The following is a 16,707-nucleotide window of genomic DNA, read 5'->3' on the forward strand; positions in this document are numbered from 1 at the left end:
CGGCAGCGGCGCCAACGGAGGGCAGTGCCGGCCGCCCCTGCCGCGCTGGACCCTCCCCGCGGCCGGGAGCCGGGTAGAAGCCCTTCCTCTCTTCCTATAAATCAGTGGGCCTGCACTCACCTCTGTTCCTGTTCCCCGCCCATCCTTCAAGCTGTGGAAATGGCAGGAACGGAACCTTCGAAAGCGCCTAGGAAATTGCAAAATCCTGGCTATTGCCAAGTTTCTGGTGATGACGCCCGGGCGGAGACGCAGGAAGGGGACAGGGTCTCCAAGGGCGGCTCAGGTGTGGGAGGCGCGCGGGGAGCCGCGAAGGCGGGGAGCGCTTGTGCCAGCAGACTGCTCCCCGGGCTCAGGTGGGCGCGGACGGGGGCGCCGCGGGACCCGCAGCAGCCGAGCGGCGAGCTGAACTGAGAGCGGCGCGCTGGTGTGTGGAGGAACACCTAGAACTGTGGGTCTGTGTTTGTTTGTTTGTTTGTTTGTAATTAGCGACGAGGTTAGTCATTCTCCAAAAACTTGCAAGACTTGATCATCTTCATTTTAAGTGTAAAACTGGGCTCAGTTTCCCACCTTGAGAGAGGCCAGGGACCCGCACGCAGAGAAACCGGAACTCGAACCGGCTCCGCTCACTGCCTGGCTCCGGCCTCCTCCAAGCTCAGTACTTGCTCAGCAGGAAGTTTTCCAGCTCTCAGGCGCGCCCCCTAAGCAGCGGCCGGTTCACTCCTCGACGCAAAATCCTCGCTGAATTGTTGCCCAATCAGAACTAGTTCAGCCTTGCCCCGCCCTTGATTCCTTGGGTAAGTGGGGGGGGGGGGCTCTACTCACTTTATTCTATAACTGTCAGGTTTATAATTAACCAAGCAAGGTCTTGCAAAATGAATTTCTCATCAGTTTCTCGCTCAGAAGGAGGTCAGCAGGATGTAGTATTACCTCAGCACCCTGAAATGTGACTTGTTTAATAAATAAGTGATCATCATTTATTAAATATCCTCCTTGATCTTTTAAATCAGATCGCAGCAATTCTGAGAGACTCCATGAGAGTAACATTAGTTAAAGAATATGCCTAGCCAGGCATGGTGGTGCATGCCTGTAATCCCAGCACTCGGGAGGCTGAGGCAAGAGAATCATTGCGAGTTCGAGGCCAGCCTGAGCTACAAAGTGAGCTCAAGGCCAGCCTGAACTGCATAGCGAGACCCTGTCTCAAAAAGACCAAAAAAAATAAAAGTCCAGGGATATAGCTCAGTGGCACAAGCGCCTGACTGGCAAATGCAAGGTCCGGAGTTTTCTTCCCGGTAAAAAAAAAAAAAAAGCCTAGAACATAAGAATATACTGTAACCTTGAGACTTGAAAGTTTTTGAAAATACTATCATCTACATTCCCTGGGAAAAGGTACCCTGTTGAATGATTAGTACACAAGGTCCATCTCATCACCTTCTGGCAGTCAGCACTGGAGAAATAATTTATGACCCACTCTATCTATCAGCTCTGTAATTTCATCTTTGAGAATCTCAAGATTCCACAACCCGTAGTTTCTTTCCAAAAGCACACTGTGTAAGGAATTCTCATTTTTTAACACATTATTTTATTTAATTTTCACAATAACCTTTTGAGAAAGTTTTTCTGGGGGGTGTATTTGTTTTGTTTTGTTTTGTTTTTTTAGACAGAGTCTCACTGTGTAGCCCAGGCTGGCCTTGAATTCACAGCAATCCTGAGAGGAAGTTATTCTCACTTGACAAAAGAGAAAACTAGGTCTGAGAGTTTTTTAGAAGCTTGCCCGAGAGATCTGGGTTCAAACCTCTCTTGCTCCAGAGAGCCTGCCCTGGGAAAAGATGATTCAGAGGGGAATTTCACTTTGCTTCACTTTTGGAGAATGACAATGCTATACCTGTGGACATATCATGTAGAAAGTCTGTGGGTTTCACAGAGTCTCAGAAAAGAGATTATGACAGGAAGCCAACAACAGGGAATTTATTCATAATAAAAACTTTAAATTACAGTCTGGACAAATTATTCTTGAGTACATTTCAATTTTAAGGTACAGATTTTTTTTTAAAAATTTTGATCTTTTTTTTAAGGTACAGTTTAAGAATGCAAGATGCATTCTAGAAAGGAGAAACTTAGAGGTAACATGTTTTGACTAAAGAGCAAAACCTGAGAGGTGAGAAATCAAGCCTAGTGTTGGAATATCCAAACTCGGTCCTCAGCATCGCACACAGCACAGAGACGGTTGAGGTCCCAGCGGCTTTAAGAGGCATAGGGGTACTTCCAGCGCAGAATGGCCCCGTCGGCACTTACACTCACAATGAACTTATTTCCTGGGCTTATCCGGACACGAGTGATGTTGCCGCTGTGTCCCATCCCAACATGAGTCACTTCCCCCTCGTTGTAATCCCAAACTTTAACCAGATGGTCATTTCCACCTGAAAAACACAGTTATGTGGCACTGTGGCATAGAAACAGCTCTGGTTCCAAACAACCGGATCATTTTCAACACATTCCCCATCTACCAACTTAACGAAAAATCTATAGACATGTAATGCTTTTGCTGGGTTATAAAAAATCCACATGTTGCAGTAAATTTGGGGGTGAGGATATACAAAGAGGTGACGTCACCCTTCATCCTACCAGCTAATAGCATTTTGGTGAAGTTCCTCACAGTCAGTTCTCTAGCGGTGTTCTGGTGTACGCATATATCTGGATATGTGATTGGAATCGCACTGTGTTTAGCTCTTCCTGCTTCCAGTCGATGTGTCTGTGAAACTTTAGTTCACTGATGTTGTTCCAGTTGGCATGTCGTGTGGCAAATGTCTCCCTGGCATGCTGGTTAATTCATTTATTTGGCGGAGGGCACCATATCACTCAACAATGAATGGAAACGAAAGAGACTGCTTGAGCCGGGCATGGTGGTACATAAGTGTTATCCCAGCACTCTGGGAAGCAGAGGGAGAAGGGTATCAAGTTGAGCCCAGTTGGGCAACTTGGTGACTTAACAAAAACCTGGGTCAAAATACAAAAATTTAAAACGGGCTTCAGATGCAGCTCATTGAGAAGGACCTGGGTTTGATCCCTAGTACTGACAAAAAAAATAATAATAGTGTATAGGACTTCAGTAGAAAACAGTTTAGAAAGGTAATTGGACGGCCTAGGACAGTGGTGGTGAACCTATGGCATGCATGGCATAGTGGGCTGTTTGTATCACTGAAAGTTCTAAAAGGTTCGCCATCACTGGCCTACGACATAGAAAGGCCTATTTCCATCATCAGTGCCCACAGCAAAAAGCAGCGTAAGGCCTACCTTCTATTTGTGACTTATGCAGACATTTCCTGTCTTTGAAATGTGACTTTGGGATTTTTCTCTTCCAGCCACACTGGCTGTCCTGCTGAGATTTGAATCCCCCTGAACACCTTTTGCTAGCTCTTCCAACAGCCTCCCTCTAAATAAGCCACAGTTTTCTTTTCATATCCCAGGACGAACCTGTGACAAAGTGTGCTCCTTCCTGTGTGATATCCATACCGTTTATTGACCCAGACAAGGCGCCTTCCAACTCTCGGATAACCGTCCCATCAAATACTTCCCAGTAAGCGATCTGGAATTCGGGAAGGAAGCATTAGGCAGGAGTCAGCTCCGAGGAATTCTCCCTGCACATGCTAACAAAAGATGGCTTCACTTTATATAGAAGGTAGCAAAAATACATCATGGGATGGTATTGGCTGAAATTATAAATAGGCTACAGCAGGGGGTGGAGAACCCATTCTAATATTTTTAGTATTGGTCTTTAAATTTGCATACTATTTAAAGAGATGTTGATATGCTGATAAACCTGGATTGGGACAGAAAGAGCTTTTGATAAGACTAAGCAGATTGAGTCTATAGCAAGATGTAAAATAAACAAGAGACCAGCCCCTGCTTCTGCTTCTGCTTCTGCTCTCAGAGGAGGATAGCAAAGCTGCAAGCCTTGTGGGAGAAAAAGTTCCTTCTTTCCGGTGTGGGTTGAGGGGTTGGGAAAGATCACAGCTGAGAGTTCTGTCACCTTACACAGCCACCCACCCCACTCCAGCTGGACTCTCCCTCTTCTTGGAACCACCCTTATTCCCAACTTCCCCTTCAGCCCCAAAGCAATAAAATATTCCACAGGGTGGGGTTTAAGGACAGACTGATAACCTTAGTCCCTCCGGGGAATGGGAATTAGGTAGGAGGGAGAGGCAGGTGGGTGTGTGGGGGACACTTTTCTCTGAATTTAGAGTCATAGTTATGCATGGGTATCAGCCAGAGGCTATATTTCAGGGCCCTCCAAGTCTGTGAAAACCAGTGAATACTCAAGCCCCTTATATGATATGGTATAGTATTTGCATAGAACCTATGCACACCCTACATTTTTGCCTTTTTTTTTTTTGAAACGTGGTCTTGCTAGGTACCTTCCAAGTGCTGGGATTACATGTGTGTACCACCATGCCTGGGATCCTGTATACTTGAAATAAGCTCTAGATTACATATAACACAATACAATGTAAATACACTGTTATAATATGTTGTTTGAAGAATAATGGTATAGAGGTGCAAAACTTTTCCCAAAATACTTTTGTCCTTCAGAGCTGATTTTAATGTGTGACTGTGGCACCCTCAGATATGGAAAGTCAGCTGTGCTTACCTTTCTGTCTGTCCCACTGGTGATGATCTGGAACTCTTCAGGGTGATAACAAACACACTGGAATAAGGTGTTGGCCAGGATCATCTGATTCCTCTTAAGACGCCTGAATAGTAGATTCAAAAGTTGTGAAAGTTAACTTTCTCTGCCCTTGAAATGGTATTTACTATTGAAATTGCACTTGGTACAAACCTGGGTTTGGGTTGGTTTATCTTTCTCAGACTTTTCATGTGGCTCAGAACAATAGCACTGTAGTCTTCAGTAGACTTCTGGGGTGGAGATGTGGCTCAACAGTTGAGCACCTGTTTGCCTATGTGTGTGAAGCCCCAGGTTCAATCCCCAGCATTGGGGAAAAAATGACTTATGGTTACTCTGCTCTCTCTACTTCTACATCCTCCTATGGTATCTTTCAGTAGCAGTCAGATAGCAGTTAGTCTAAAGACTGAGCACAGAATTCAACGAGGAACCTTAAATGCCAAATAGAAGGAAGTCAAAGGGGCTGAATTCGCAGCCAGTCTTCTACCTCCTACATAATTATATTCACTCTCAAGGCCACTATTTGGAGCCAAGTGGAGCTAAGGGGCAAAGAGTGGGGATAGATTTTTTAATAGATGCTATTGGGCCCCACCTCTAGGAATTTGGACTGGGTAGATCAGAGGAGACCCAAAGATCTGCATTTGAACACAGCATCCCAACTGACTATTACATGCACTAGAGTTTGAGAACTCCTGCCTTAGCTGCTAGACAAGTTGTATGTTCCTTAACCAAAATGCTTAGGACCAAAAGTACTTTGGATTTGGGAGTTCTAGGGGTTTGGGGAATACTGCATAAACTTTGCCAGTTGAGCATTCCATTTTGGAGAATTTTGCATTTCAGATTTTCTGGTCAGTACCAAGAAATATGTAAGTATCATTTCTCCTTCCATGATAGATGTGCTGGGGGTAACCATCTCAGAGGCCCAGTTCTCCTGGCAAAACAAACAAGCAAGCAAAAAACCATCTCCTCTGGCAGTTTCTTCTCACTAGGAAGTTTCCAAACGTGATAGCTGAGCTGACCATGTTTAAAGATTTGGTACAGATTAACCTAACAGTCCTGCTATGCCACAGGAAGGCTGTAAGGATATGAAACAGTCACAGACCATCCATGGAAATAAGCTTGAGCTTTCTCTTCTTCTTACACATTTTCCCAAAGGCAAGGTTAAGTGTAGACTTATCCCTTCTACAAGTACGGTTTTGGCCCAAACTCTACATTTTGACATGATCTCTCGGTGACTGAGGATCAAAGTTGGAGACACACAGGTCTAGAAGACACAGGCTTGCTTTGCTTTTGCCTCCTCTCACCCCAGTACTAGAGATGGAACCCAGGGGATACTGAGCTACATCCTCAGCTCTTTTTATTTTTTATTGTGAGACCAGGTATCACTAAGTTGCTCAGACTGGCCTTGAACCTGCAACTCTGCTTCAGTCTCCCAAGCCACTGGGATTACAGGTGCACACCACCACACCTGGCTGCTTTTTGCTTTTTAATGTAGATGAAAAATGCTTTGTTTTTGCTTTCAGTTCTCATTCTCTTTTCCCTCATCAAGAATATTTTATATTCTTTTGCCAAATCTGTCTCCCTCCATCTATGTACTTATTCTAGTCTTTTATGCAGTTACCCAGAGGCACCGCATCCCAGGAGGGGTAGATGGGTGGTGGAGGACTAGGAGGAGGGGTTTGATTCCAAAATAAAAACACATGGCAAAAGTGCTTATGTCAAAAATTCAAAATTCACCTTTGAAAATTCTTTGCGCTACTCCCATGACGAGGTTCACATGCTCTGGTCTAGTTCGCTGCGCAGAGAACGCATTCGCCGGGGTGTGGTATGTCACAGTGTGAGAGTTCCTGGGAATGTGGCCAGCCGAGGGCAAAGGCAAACCTCTGGCTCTCTTGTCCCTCCCTCCTGGGGCAAGTGCATTCTGGGCTTCATGTGTGATCAGGGAAACTGCTTGCATCCCTTATTTCTCTTGTTCCCTTTCTAGAACTGAATCGGTGCATGTTAAATCATGCTTTCCTGTGTGTATTCCAAAAGCTACTTCCCTATCTGCCCAGAAATTTCACTCAGTTCTTCCTACAGACTATTCCCTTCCCGCTGGCATCTGTAAACCCTGGCCATGCATGGAGACCGAGGGCTGCTGTAGAATGAATATCCATTTACTGTTGCTTTAAACTTGATTAGATTTTCACCTACCTTTAGAATCTCTACCCATGTTCCTACAGTGCTGGTACAGTCAGGTTTGGTGAGTGTCATGTATCCTCCCCTCCCAGGTACCTACACAAGGTCCCAAATGATACAAGTGCCATCCGTGCTGGCTGTCACGCACTCCTCGTTGTTCTTCTTCACCCGAATGCAGGACACAGAAGATTTGTGCTCCTTCAGGGCTTCCTCCAGCTTCTGGGTCTGGCAGCCTATCTGCCATACCCTCACCTGAGGGCCCCAAAGCACAGGTTCTCTCTGAGTACAAACTTGGGACCTTGAAAGGGATAGGATCAAAAAAGACCCCGAAAACCTGTCCATCCCTGCAGCATCTGTGACTACTTTTTTCTTGTACTAGGGAGTAAACCCAGGGCCTTCTCACTAAGCTATCTCCCTAGCCCCCTCCTTTGAGACAAGGTCTCACTAGGTGGTGGAGTTGCCCAGGTTGGGCACAAACTTGCAAACATCCTCCCTCAGCCTCCTGGAACGTTGGGATTACAGGTGTGTGCCACGGTACTCAGCCTGTTTTTTCAATTCCCTGTCCTCATCTCAGTTGGGTGAGGTGGGAATGCTATGTTGAAGGGCAAGAATATTCATGGACAAGAGGCAGTCATCTTCCATGGAACTTGAGAAATAGTTCCAGTGTTCCTACATCTTCTTCTACTTTCAGGCTGAGAAATTTGTCAGACATCTGCTAGGAAAATCGGTACTACGATGGCCTCCACTAGCCCAAATGCAATAATATGTCTACGCATTTCTGCTGAGCATTGCTCTCAAATTTCCCTGGTGCCATCAGGGAATTTCTTAGATACCCAGAACCATATTTAAACTTTTGCATCAGCCATTCAGTTTTAATCACTTAAAACTAATGGTTCTCAACCCTGTGGAACTCAATACCCATTTTCTATTGCAAATATTTTCTAATACCTGTTTATTCTCCTGAAATGAAGCTCATCGGTAATAGAATACCTTTACACAACATTTAGAACAGTCAGTATGTGGGCCTAATTTTAATAATAAATAAAAGGAAAGTCATTTAGTTAGTATAGTATGTCCTTTAATAGATAAAGGCTCTGTTACAGGCACACCAGGAAACACAGTAATGTCGTCAGATGCTTACACTGTCTTAGAATGAATGTTAGATTTCAAAAAATAGGAGGAGCCAGGTGTGGTGGCGCATGCCTGTAATCCTCGCACTCAGGAGGCAGAAACTATTCTGTGCAAGTTGTCCAGGACAGGGGAGGAGCAGTGGTCCAAGCAAACACTGGATTAAATTTTGGATCAATAATAACAGACAGGATGGACTTACTTCGCTTGATAAGATAAAAATAACTTTAAATGAAATAAGGAAAGCATCCTAAAAAAACTTTGAAAAAACAAACTTTGTACATTGTCAAAGAAAATGACAAAGTGTGAAGTTATCCCAAATGAGCAGGGCCATGTTCATTCCTATGGTATCCAAATTCTTATGGCATGACCAGCATCAAGGAAAACAAATTTCCTTCTTTTTTTTTTTTTTTTTTTTGGTGCTAAGGATCAAATGCAGAGCCTTGTGCCTGCTGAGTGTGTGCTCTAGCACTGAGGCACACCCCTGGCCAAATGTATCTTGAGATCCCCACTACCCATCAAAGCTTCAATCTTTAGCAAGGGTGATACTGAAAGGATGTAGCAAGTAAGGTGTGGGTATCCACCAGACAGCCCAGGATTACAAACAGTCTTAGAAGCCCTTTGGATATGCCAAGCATTAACCCTTTAGTAGCAGAATTGTAGGGAATTCAGGGTACACTTGGCGGGAGAGGGCAGCGTGGTGGCACTGAAGTATTGGCAGATGGGCACTGGGGCAATGACCATTTACCATAGGAAATGGAAGTGCCCGCGCATTTTAGCACCTGCTGCATTCCTTCTCGTGCATACCTGCTGGTCTGTAGTATACTTCTGAAGGCCTTGAAACTGCGTCTTTAGAAAGGAAAGACTGGCAATAGCTGAGCAGAGCGAAAAAGGAGGAGGAGTTGATGCGAGACTGTGAAAAGAGGGCTGAGCAGGCCAAGAGGGCACCTCTGCAGGTTTTGTTTGTTTGCAGGAGTGCTGGAGATTGACCCCAGGACCCCGTGCATGGGCAAAGCTCTACCACGGAGCTACATCCCCTGCACTTTTTATTTTAAGATAGAGTCTCATTAACTTGCCCAGGGTGGCTTTGAACTTGGAATTCTTCTGCTTCAGCTTCCCCAGTAGCTGGAATACAAGTCTGGAACACACCCAGCTGAGCAATGCATTTGTAAAGTGTAATTTCCTCAGGTGGTTCTCACCTGCTTGAGCTTAGGTGACTAGCTTGCATATAGTTCCTCCGAAGTATGAGGGAGCAAGGAAGGATGCCAGGATGGCAGCTTGGGTGTGGCTGAGGTGAGAGGGGCTGCAGGAAAGCCAAGAGGGTGGTGATTGGGAGGAAGTCTTGGGCAGGGTGGGTGGTTATGGAGATAGATCTGGTCAGATGTGGAGAGACCCTGACAGTCAATCACACAGACCAGACTTTGAAGACTTAGTAGAAAATAAAGACCATAAGATATTTCATTAATACAAGTAGTTTTTCAGTGTAGACCTGAGGAAACCAAACCACAGAGAAGCTAAAGCACATGCCCAGGTCTTGTAAGTAGAGGTGGCAGATGGGAAATTTGAGCCCAGGCCATCATCTTCTTTGCTTAAATTTTGCTAAAGTCTCCCTCCAGATGTTGCATCTCTCTTCTGCCTGACAGATCTTCCTATAAGAGCTGAGATAAGAAAGGAAAAGATAATGTCCTGTGTAGACAAAGGAAAAGATTTAGGATAAAAAAAAAAGCTGGGGCACAGAGGGAGGGAGAGTCTGCTATAAGCCTGTGAGTGAAAGGTATTTTAGGTTCCTTGAAATGACAGAAAGGTTGAATGTAGTGATTGTAAAATAATACCCAAAACATCTGGTATATTAAATACAGGCAGTTGATTCTAAAAATACTGCCCACTCTAAAAGATAAAGACAATTTAGGCAACCACAGTTCTTGGAGGAAAAGAACAAGTATGTCAAAGCTCTGGCAAAACACCAACTTGGGTTCATAGCTGAACTCACATCGCGCACTCTTACATCTGTATCTTAAACGTCTTTTCTGTGAACAAGTGTATGTATGTGTCTATTTATACGATTAGAACCTTAATTTATGATGCATTTTAGGGTTTCATCAAAATCTTAATTTGGCTCTGCCTGAACCCTAGTACAGGTACATACTGAAAAAAAAAAAAATATCAAACAGATGGTCTATGGGTTAACGGCTCTCAAAGTTTTTGATTTTTTAAAATTCTGTTTTCAAGAACATTACCTCCCCTTCCCCACCACCGCTGATGACCCTTTTGCAGTCACTGGTGGTGGCGATGGCAGTCACTCCAATCCTGTGAGCACTGTTAATGGCGTATATCAGTCGGCCTGTCTCGGGGGCGAAGGCCCGGATTTTACCGTCATTCCATGCTGGGGCGAGTGGGAGACAAAGGGCAGGCAGGGTCAGTATACTTGCACCCTCTGTACAAACTATGTTCTCTAGATAAGTGAGAGTGAGACTTGGGAGACGTGACAATGATGAAGGAAAGAAGCCACACACACACACACACACACACACACACACACAGCCCCCTCATCCCCTGGTCCCCAAACAGGCCAGGCCTGGCTGAGGGAAACGAGGAGTTTGTTTAGTTGAAACTGCCTGCAGGGGCATCTGCACCCAGGGCGGGAGAGTAGGGAGGGAGAGTTGGGAGGGGAGGAAGGAGGGAGCCCGGATCCCACCTCTCCATGAGCTGCAGACTTGTACGCCCAACTAGTTGGCTGCTATCAGACCTGGGATGCATCGGTTAACAATTCCAAGTGATTCTTGGCTTCCTACACACCCTCACCTTTAAATCTGCTCCCACCCCCATTCCCACCTCAGTGAACATTGCCATCATCCATGCAGCTGCTCAAGCCAAGAGCCTCAGTCATCCCGATCCCTCTATAGTCCATCTACCCCATCCGATCTGACATCTGACCCATTGGCAAATCCCATCAGCTCTACCATTACAAACCCTGAGAATCTGACCACCTTTCATCCCCTGCACTAGTACCACCCTGTTCAAGCGACAAGCACACCTCTCCTGGATAGTTATTCATTTGTTTGTTCTTGTGGTATTGGGGATTGGATCCAGGGCCTTCACAGTGAGCTATAGCCCCAACCTTTTTTATTAAAGTTTTTGTTTTGAAACCAGGTCTTGCTAAATCATTAAGCCTTCCCAGGTTGGATTCGAACTTGTGATCCTCCTGCCTCAGCCTCCCAGTGTGCTGGGAGTATAGATGTACAACACCATGCCTGACTCTCCTGGATTATTGTAACAGCTCCTTCGCTTGCCTCCCATTCTCTCTTAAAATCAGTCAGGTGTTGGAGTGAACTTTTTAAGGCCATGCCACCTTTGATCAAGCTTTTCTCACTATATATAGTATTAACATACAACTCCTTTATCCTACATAGTAACTAGTGTCTACCCCTACCTACTTCTCCTCTGTTCACTTTCCCTGAACCCCCAACCCAAGCATAACCACTAAGCTCCAGACACAGTGACCCCCTTGTTACACCAAGTGATTTCCCACCTCAGGACATTTGTACTTGCTGTCCCCTTGCCTGGAATGCTTTGCCCCTAGGACCTCACACCTTAGCAATCATAAATAGGATGCTCAGGTCAATCCTATTCAGCAAAGACTCTCAAGCAAGTGAGGCAGGGGTATATGCCATGGGTGGCTCTGGGGGAAGAACATTCCAGGAAGACGGAACAGCTACAGCAAAGTGCTACGCCCAGTGTGTCAGAGGGATGGCAGAGCGGCAAGTGTGGCTGGAAAGGGTGAGCAGTAGAAGTCGAGGGGAGAGAGTGGAGGTGGCGAGGAAGAGGGTTTGTGTGGGAGACCTGCAAGCTGTCGTGGTGTTCTACGCCTAAGGTCCCCCGAGGCTTCAGGCACTCAGGCCAGGGCTTGGGGAAGCTGGTGGGGTCTGACTGCAAGAGGCGCTCACTGCAGGTGGGAAGTGGAAGGGCACCTCCCCCTTCCTGGCTCCTTCTTTCGCCCTCTGCTTCCAGGAGCCCATGGAGTAAGTGGGCTGCCGTGCTGTCCTCCTGCCTCGGAGCCAGCTGACTATGGACTGAGATGTGAGCCAAAACAAGACTATCCCCCTTTAAACTGTGAGTGTCGGGTATTGTGTGCAAGTGACGAGGAAGGGACTAAGCCACAGGCAGTTGCTGGAATTCTGCCTTTTAGAGCTGAACAGACATTTGAGCCCCATAAGTGGCATGCCCAGGCTTGGCATTTTACACCAGGTTTCAGGCTTCGGCGCTGAGAACACCCTGGGAAAGAGTGAAGGGCAGCAGCAGGTGCACAGAGCCCTGGTTGGAAGCTCCTGGAGTAGTGCAGGGAGAGATGGCAGTGGCTAAGGCAAGGTGGGGATGGTGGCCGCCCTACAAAGGGCCATAGGGCATGCGGGGGTGCATGTAAGAGAAAAAGGGATGGCAGTGATGACCGCAGATTTCTGACCTGTGGATTTGTCAGCTATCGAAGTAATGGAAGCTGGGCCAGGGACAGAGCTCAGTGGCACAGTGCCTGACTGGCAAATGCAAGGTCCTAAGTTGAATTCCTGGTACCAAAAAAAAAAGACTCCAAGTAATGTAAGCCAAGAGAGAAGAGAAATTGCATATTTAGTTCTTCTAAGCTCAGAAAATCCCCCAGCTGAAAGGGAACTCTAAGGAGAGATGAGACAAGGGGCGGACACAGAGGGACAGAGAGCAGGAAGTTGCTCTGGGTTATCATGGGGAAACTAGAGGGAGAGGAGAATGACAAGGATCAGAACCACAGCTAGGGCCTGGGGCCAGACCTTTTTTTGTGGGGAGGGGAGTGCTGAGACAGGGTCTTGCTGTGTATTCCAGGCTGGCCTCAAACTCACTATGTAGCCCACACTCGCCTCAAAGTCGAGGCGATCCTCCTGCCTAGCCTCCCCAGTGCTGGGATTACAGGTGTGGGCCACCACGCTCAGCATGGGGCCAAATCTTGACAGCTGGCCATTACCTGAAATGATGCTCTTGCCATCCCTCATGAAATCGATAGCATGACAGGTCATATTGGGCACAGTGATCCGCAGCAGCTCCCTATTGGACATCGTGTGCCACACCCTAATGTCTTTCTTGGCGCAGGTGGCAAATAGCTCAGCGGTGCCGCTGCAAAGAAGCCATCGAGGGATAAGAGGAGAAGCCATAGAAGATGCAGTACCAAAATGTGCTTTGCAAGATCTAGGCAAGCTGCCTTTTAGATACCAGTTGTTGGAAGGTTTGAGGGTCTTAAGAGATTTCTTGTGTGACCTGGCATTCAACACCCTTAGATCACCCATGGAAAATCTGATAGTCCTTTCTCCTGAGGAAGGGTTAAGACAAATTTGCTCAAAAACGTCAATTTGAAATCTTTCTTAGTTTTGGAAGATGGGGGGATAGTCACATTACTTTAAAAAAACACTCTAATAAAGTATGATTGACACAGAAAGCTGCACACATTTAATATACGTAACTTGACAAGTTTGGAGATAAATATACACCCGGTAAGTGATATTTCTTCAAATAAAAACATATTTAAATTAATATTTAAGGGGCTGGGGATATAGCTCAGCAGCACAAACTGCCTGCCTGGCAAGCACAAGGTCCTGAGTTCAATTCCTGGTACCAAAAATAAATCAATTAATTAATATTTAAAAGAGGAAATTCTTTACCATAAAGTAGAAAATCTTATGAAAATTGCAAAGAAGAAAAAGGTGAAGATGATAGAAGTCATGTTTGTAGACAGCTGAAAGTCTTTTCCTTAGTAATGAGAAAAATATAAGATTATGAACAAACAAGAGTACCTCAGAGTAATGAGCCTATCAGGCTTAGCAACAACACACACACACACACACACACACACACACACACACAGAGGCAACTTGTACCTAGAATTTAAATTTCCAATGTATCAAAAAAGTACAGATTACTCAAACTTTGATAAGAAAAAAAAAGAATGATATTGGGGTATAATAGATCCCAATATCTTATTTATAAAAATAAATGTTTACTTAGTCTCTGCAGAGACTAATGCTACATTTAGATCTAAATACTTCTATATTTCTTGCAATTTCTATATTTTATCACAAACACATTTCAAAAAAAGGAAGTGTCCCTTTCCCTAATGTTAGGGTCTACTCAGTTTGGAATCAACAGAATAAATAAATGGATCCCTTCCACATATTTAGCTTTGGGGCTTGGAGTTAAAATTACGACACAAGGGCTGGGATATAGCTCAGCGGCACAGCACCTGTACGGCAAGTGCAAGGTCCCGAGTTCAATTCTCAGTACCCCTGTAAAAAATTATGATGCAGACCAAGTTACTTAAAAAAAGCAAGTACTGAAAGAAGACAGCAGACGCTGAAAGAAGACAGCAGATGCAGTGGTGCTCCTAGCCAGTCTTGATTAACAAAGATCAAATCGAGCCAATGTTAGAATAATTATTTAAAATAAAAATGAGCTCATAATGAGGTAGAGGGACTGCTCAAATATCATGAAAGAAATACTCCTGGCGAACATTCATACTCCTTACCCTGGATGGATTAGCCACCCCCTCAGCCGGCTGAGGCATAAGCTCTCAAGGCTAATCTGCAAATGAGCCCCTCAAGTAGGAAAACATCCTTAGTTTAGATTCTGAGAAGTCAAGTCCAGAAAGAATCAAAGTGGCTGAAACATGACATTCTAGGCCCTCTTCCTCTCATTTAACACATTTACAAAAGGGCAGTAAAGTGTGCGTCTTGCTGCCAGCTGGCTTGAGCCACCTATGGTACATGCATGACTACCCATCAGGCAGCTTTTTATTAATTTTATTAGTAAAAAAAACTGATAAAAGTGACTAGATCTGTTTTGTGCCATGGTGGTACAAGCCGCCTGACGCACATACCACTGGTGGTTCCAGCTGGCGGAGATGTGATAAAATGCTATGAAATGAAGGTATGTGGAGATACAGACATAGATATACATATATTTTCTCATATATGTTTTTCCCAATGATTCATAAGTCATTAGAGGCAAAGTAGTCAAGGAAAGGATAGTTTCATCTCTACACAAACCCTCAGGTTACTGCCGAACAATGCAAGCCCACAGAAGAAAGTGAGGCCAGGCTACAAATGCAGCAGCGGGAAGCTATCAGTTTCCACAGACCACGGGAAACACAACACTGACAGTTTGAGTCCGTGCCAGCCATGCTCAGAGAACACAGTTGCTGCAGTGTATTGTACGCAATACCAAGTTTTCAACGACAATAGCAACAAGAATCTATTGACAAGTAAAGAAATAAGAAACAATGATTCAGGGAAGAGGCAATAGGAAGAATCTGACCCTGGCACTCAAGGGTAGAGCATGTGCATAGCATGTGTAAGGCCTCGGAGTCGGTGGGGAGAGAAGGAAAAAAAACAAGAAAGGAAGAAAGAAGTAGATTTCAGGTGGATTCAAGTATTAGATTAGCAGATAAAAACTTCAAAACAGCTATTTAAAATTTTAAGATACATTCAAAATACTAGAACTGGGCATGGTGGCACACACTTATAAATCCCAACTACTTGTGAGGCAGAGGCAGGAGGACCTCAAGTTTAAGGCCAGCCTGGGCAACTTAGAGAGACCCTTTCTCAAAGTAAAATATAAAAAGGGCCGGAGATGGAGTTAAGTGGAAGAATACTTGCCTAATACGCACAGAACCCTGGGTTCACCACCCTCGCCCCCTGAGGAAAAAAAGTGAAGGAAACTATGATATCAATAAATACACAGATAGGTATCTCAACAGAAAACTAGAAGCTATTATGTATATAATATTATAATTATATATTTTTCCATAGGTTAAAACTATAAAAACAAATTATAGGCTCATTGGAGATGACAAAAGAATCCATGAACTTAAAGGTAGATTCAATAGAGATTACAGGAAAGAAAAAGAGAAAGACTGAAGAAAAATCAACAGCCTAGAAACCAGTGGGGAAACATTAAATTATTCAACATGTGTAGTCTAAATTTCAGGAGAATGGGGTGAAAGTATGAAAAGTTTTGAAGAAAGGATGGCTGAAAACTTCCTAATTTGGTGAAAAACACCAGTGTAGAGATCCAAAAAGCTTAGCAAACTTCAAGCGGATGATCACAAAGAGAAAGACACTTTATCATCAAGTAGATGCAAGAAAAAGCAGAGATAATCTGGAAAGTAGGTAGACAAAAATGACATGGGATGCAGAGAGGAACAATAAGAATATAGAAAGACTTTCAGTATACTCTGTGGAATCCAGAAGCACTCAAATACTGCATTCAAACTCACAAACAAATAGAAAACTATCAAGCAAGAACACAAAAGTGAAGGCTAAAAAAGGACAATATTAGACAAAAACTGAGAGACTTCACCTTCAGAGACTTACGCTTTTTTTTTTTTTTTTTTAATGCTAAGTGAGACCCTGGAGACAGTATGGCTGAATAGAGGAACAGCCTCATTCAGAGCTACTCGTAGAAATTCAACTAAAACACAGGTAATTGGAAGAAAGGGGAAGGACATACACCCTGGAACTAAAATGAATCTGAAAGATAAAAGACTAATAGATCAAGCAAAACACAGAAAAAGGACTCGATAAAATGGCCAGCCATCCTACACACCTGCCAATTGGTCCCCAGATCGGGACAACTGCCCACTATACTTGGAATCTTAAAAGAAGAAGAAGAAAAAGGATATACTAAACTAGTGTGGCTAAATCAAGCCATAC

At 44.6% G+C, this 16,707-nt stretch overlaps 1 protein-coding gene across 3 annotated transcripts in view; it reads right to left on the minus strand.

Annotated features, from left to right (window-relative positions):
- Positions 1-1,937: 1,937 nt before the first annotated feature.
- The window catches only part of Cfap52 (cilia and flagella associated protein 52), a 62,921-nt gene continuing 48,151 nt past the window's right edge, over positions 1,938-16,707 (minus strand). For 2 of the 3 annotated variants that reach the window (XM_005399380.2, XM_005399379.2), the window contains 6 exons: positions 12,972-13,120; positions 10,222-10,367; positions 6,957-7,108; positions 4,646-4,748; positions 3,472-3,583; positions 1,938-2,417 (listed from right to left, as the gene is read on the minus strand). In XM_005399380.2, coding sequence (XP_005399437.1) covers positions 2,242-2,417; positions 3,472-3,583; positions 4,646-4,748; positions 6,957-7,108; positions 10,222-10,367; positions 12,972-13,120 — 838 coding nt within the window. In that variant the 3' untranslated portion in view covers positions 1,938-2,241. The remainder of the gene's footprint in view (positions 2,418-3,471; positions 3,584-4,645; positions 4,749-6,956; positions 7,109-10,221; positions 10,368-12,971; positions 13,121-16,707) is intronic. The other variant, XM_005399382.2, reaches the window with a different exon arrangement.

Source organism: Chinchilla lanigera, unplaced genomic scaffold, assembly GCF_000276665.1.
Source record: "Chinchilla lanigera isolate Chin_1 unplaced genomic scaffold, ChiLan1.0 scaffold00066, whole genome shotgun sequence".
Classification (NCBI taxonomy): domain Eukaryota; kingdom Metazoa; phylum Chordata; class Mammalia; order Rodentia; family Chinchillidae; genus Chinchilla; species Chinchilla lanigera.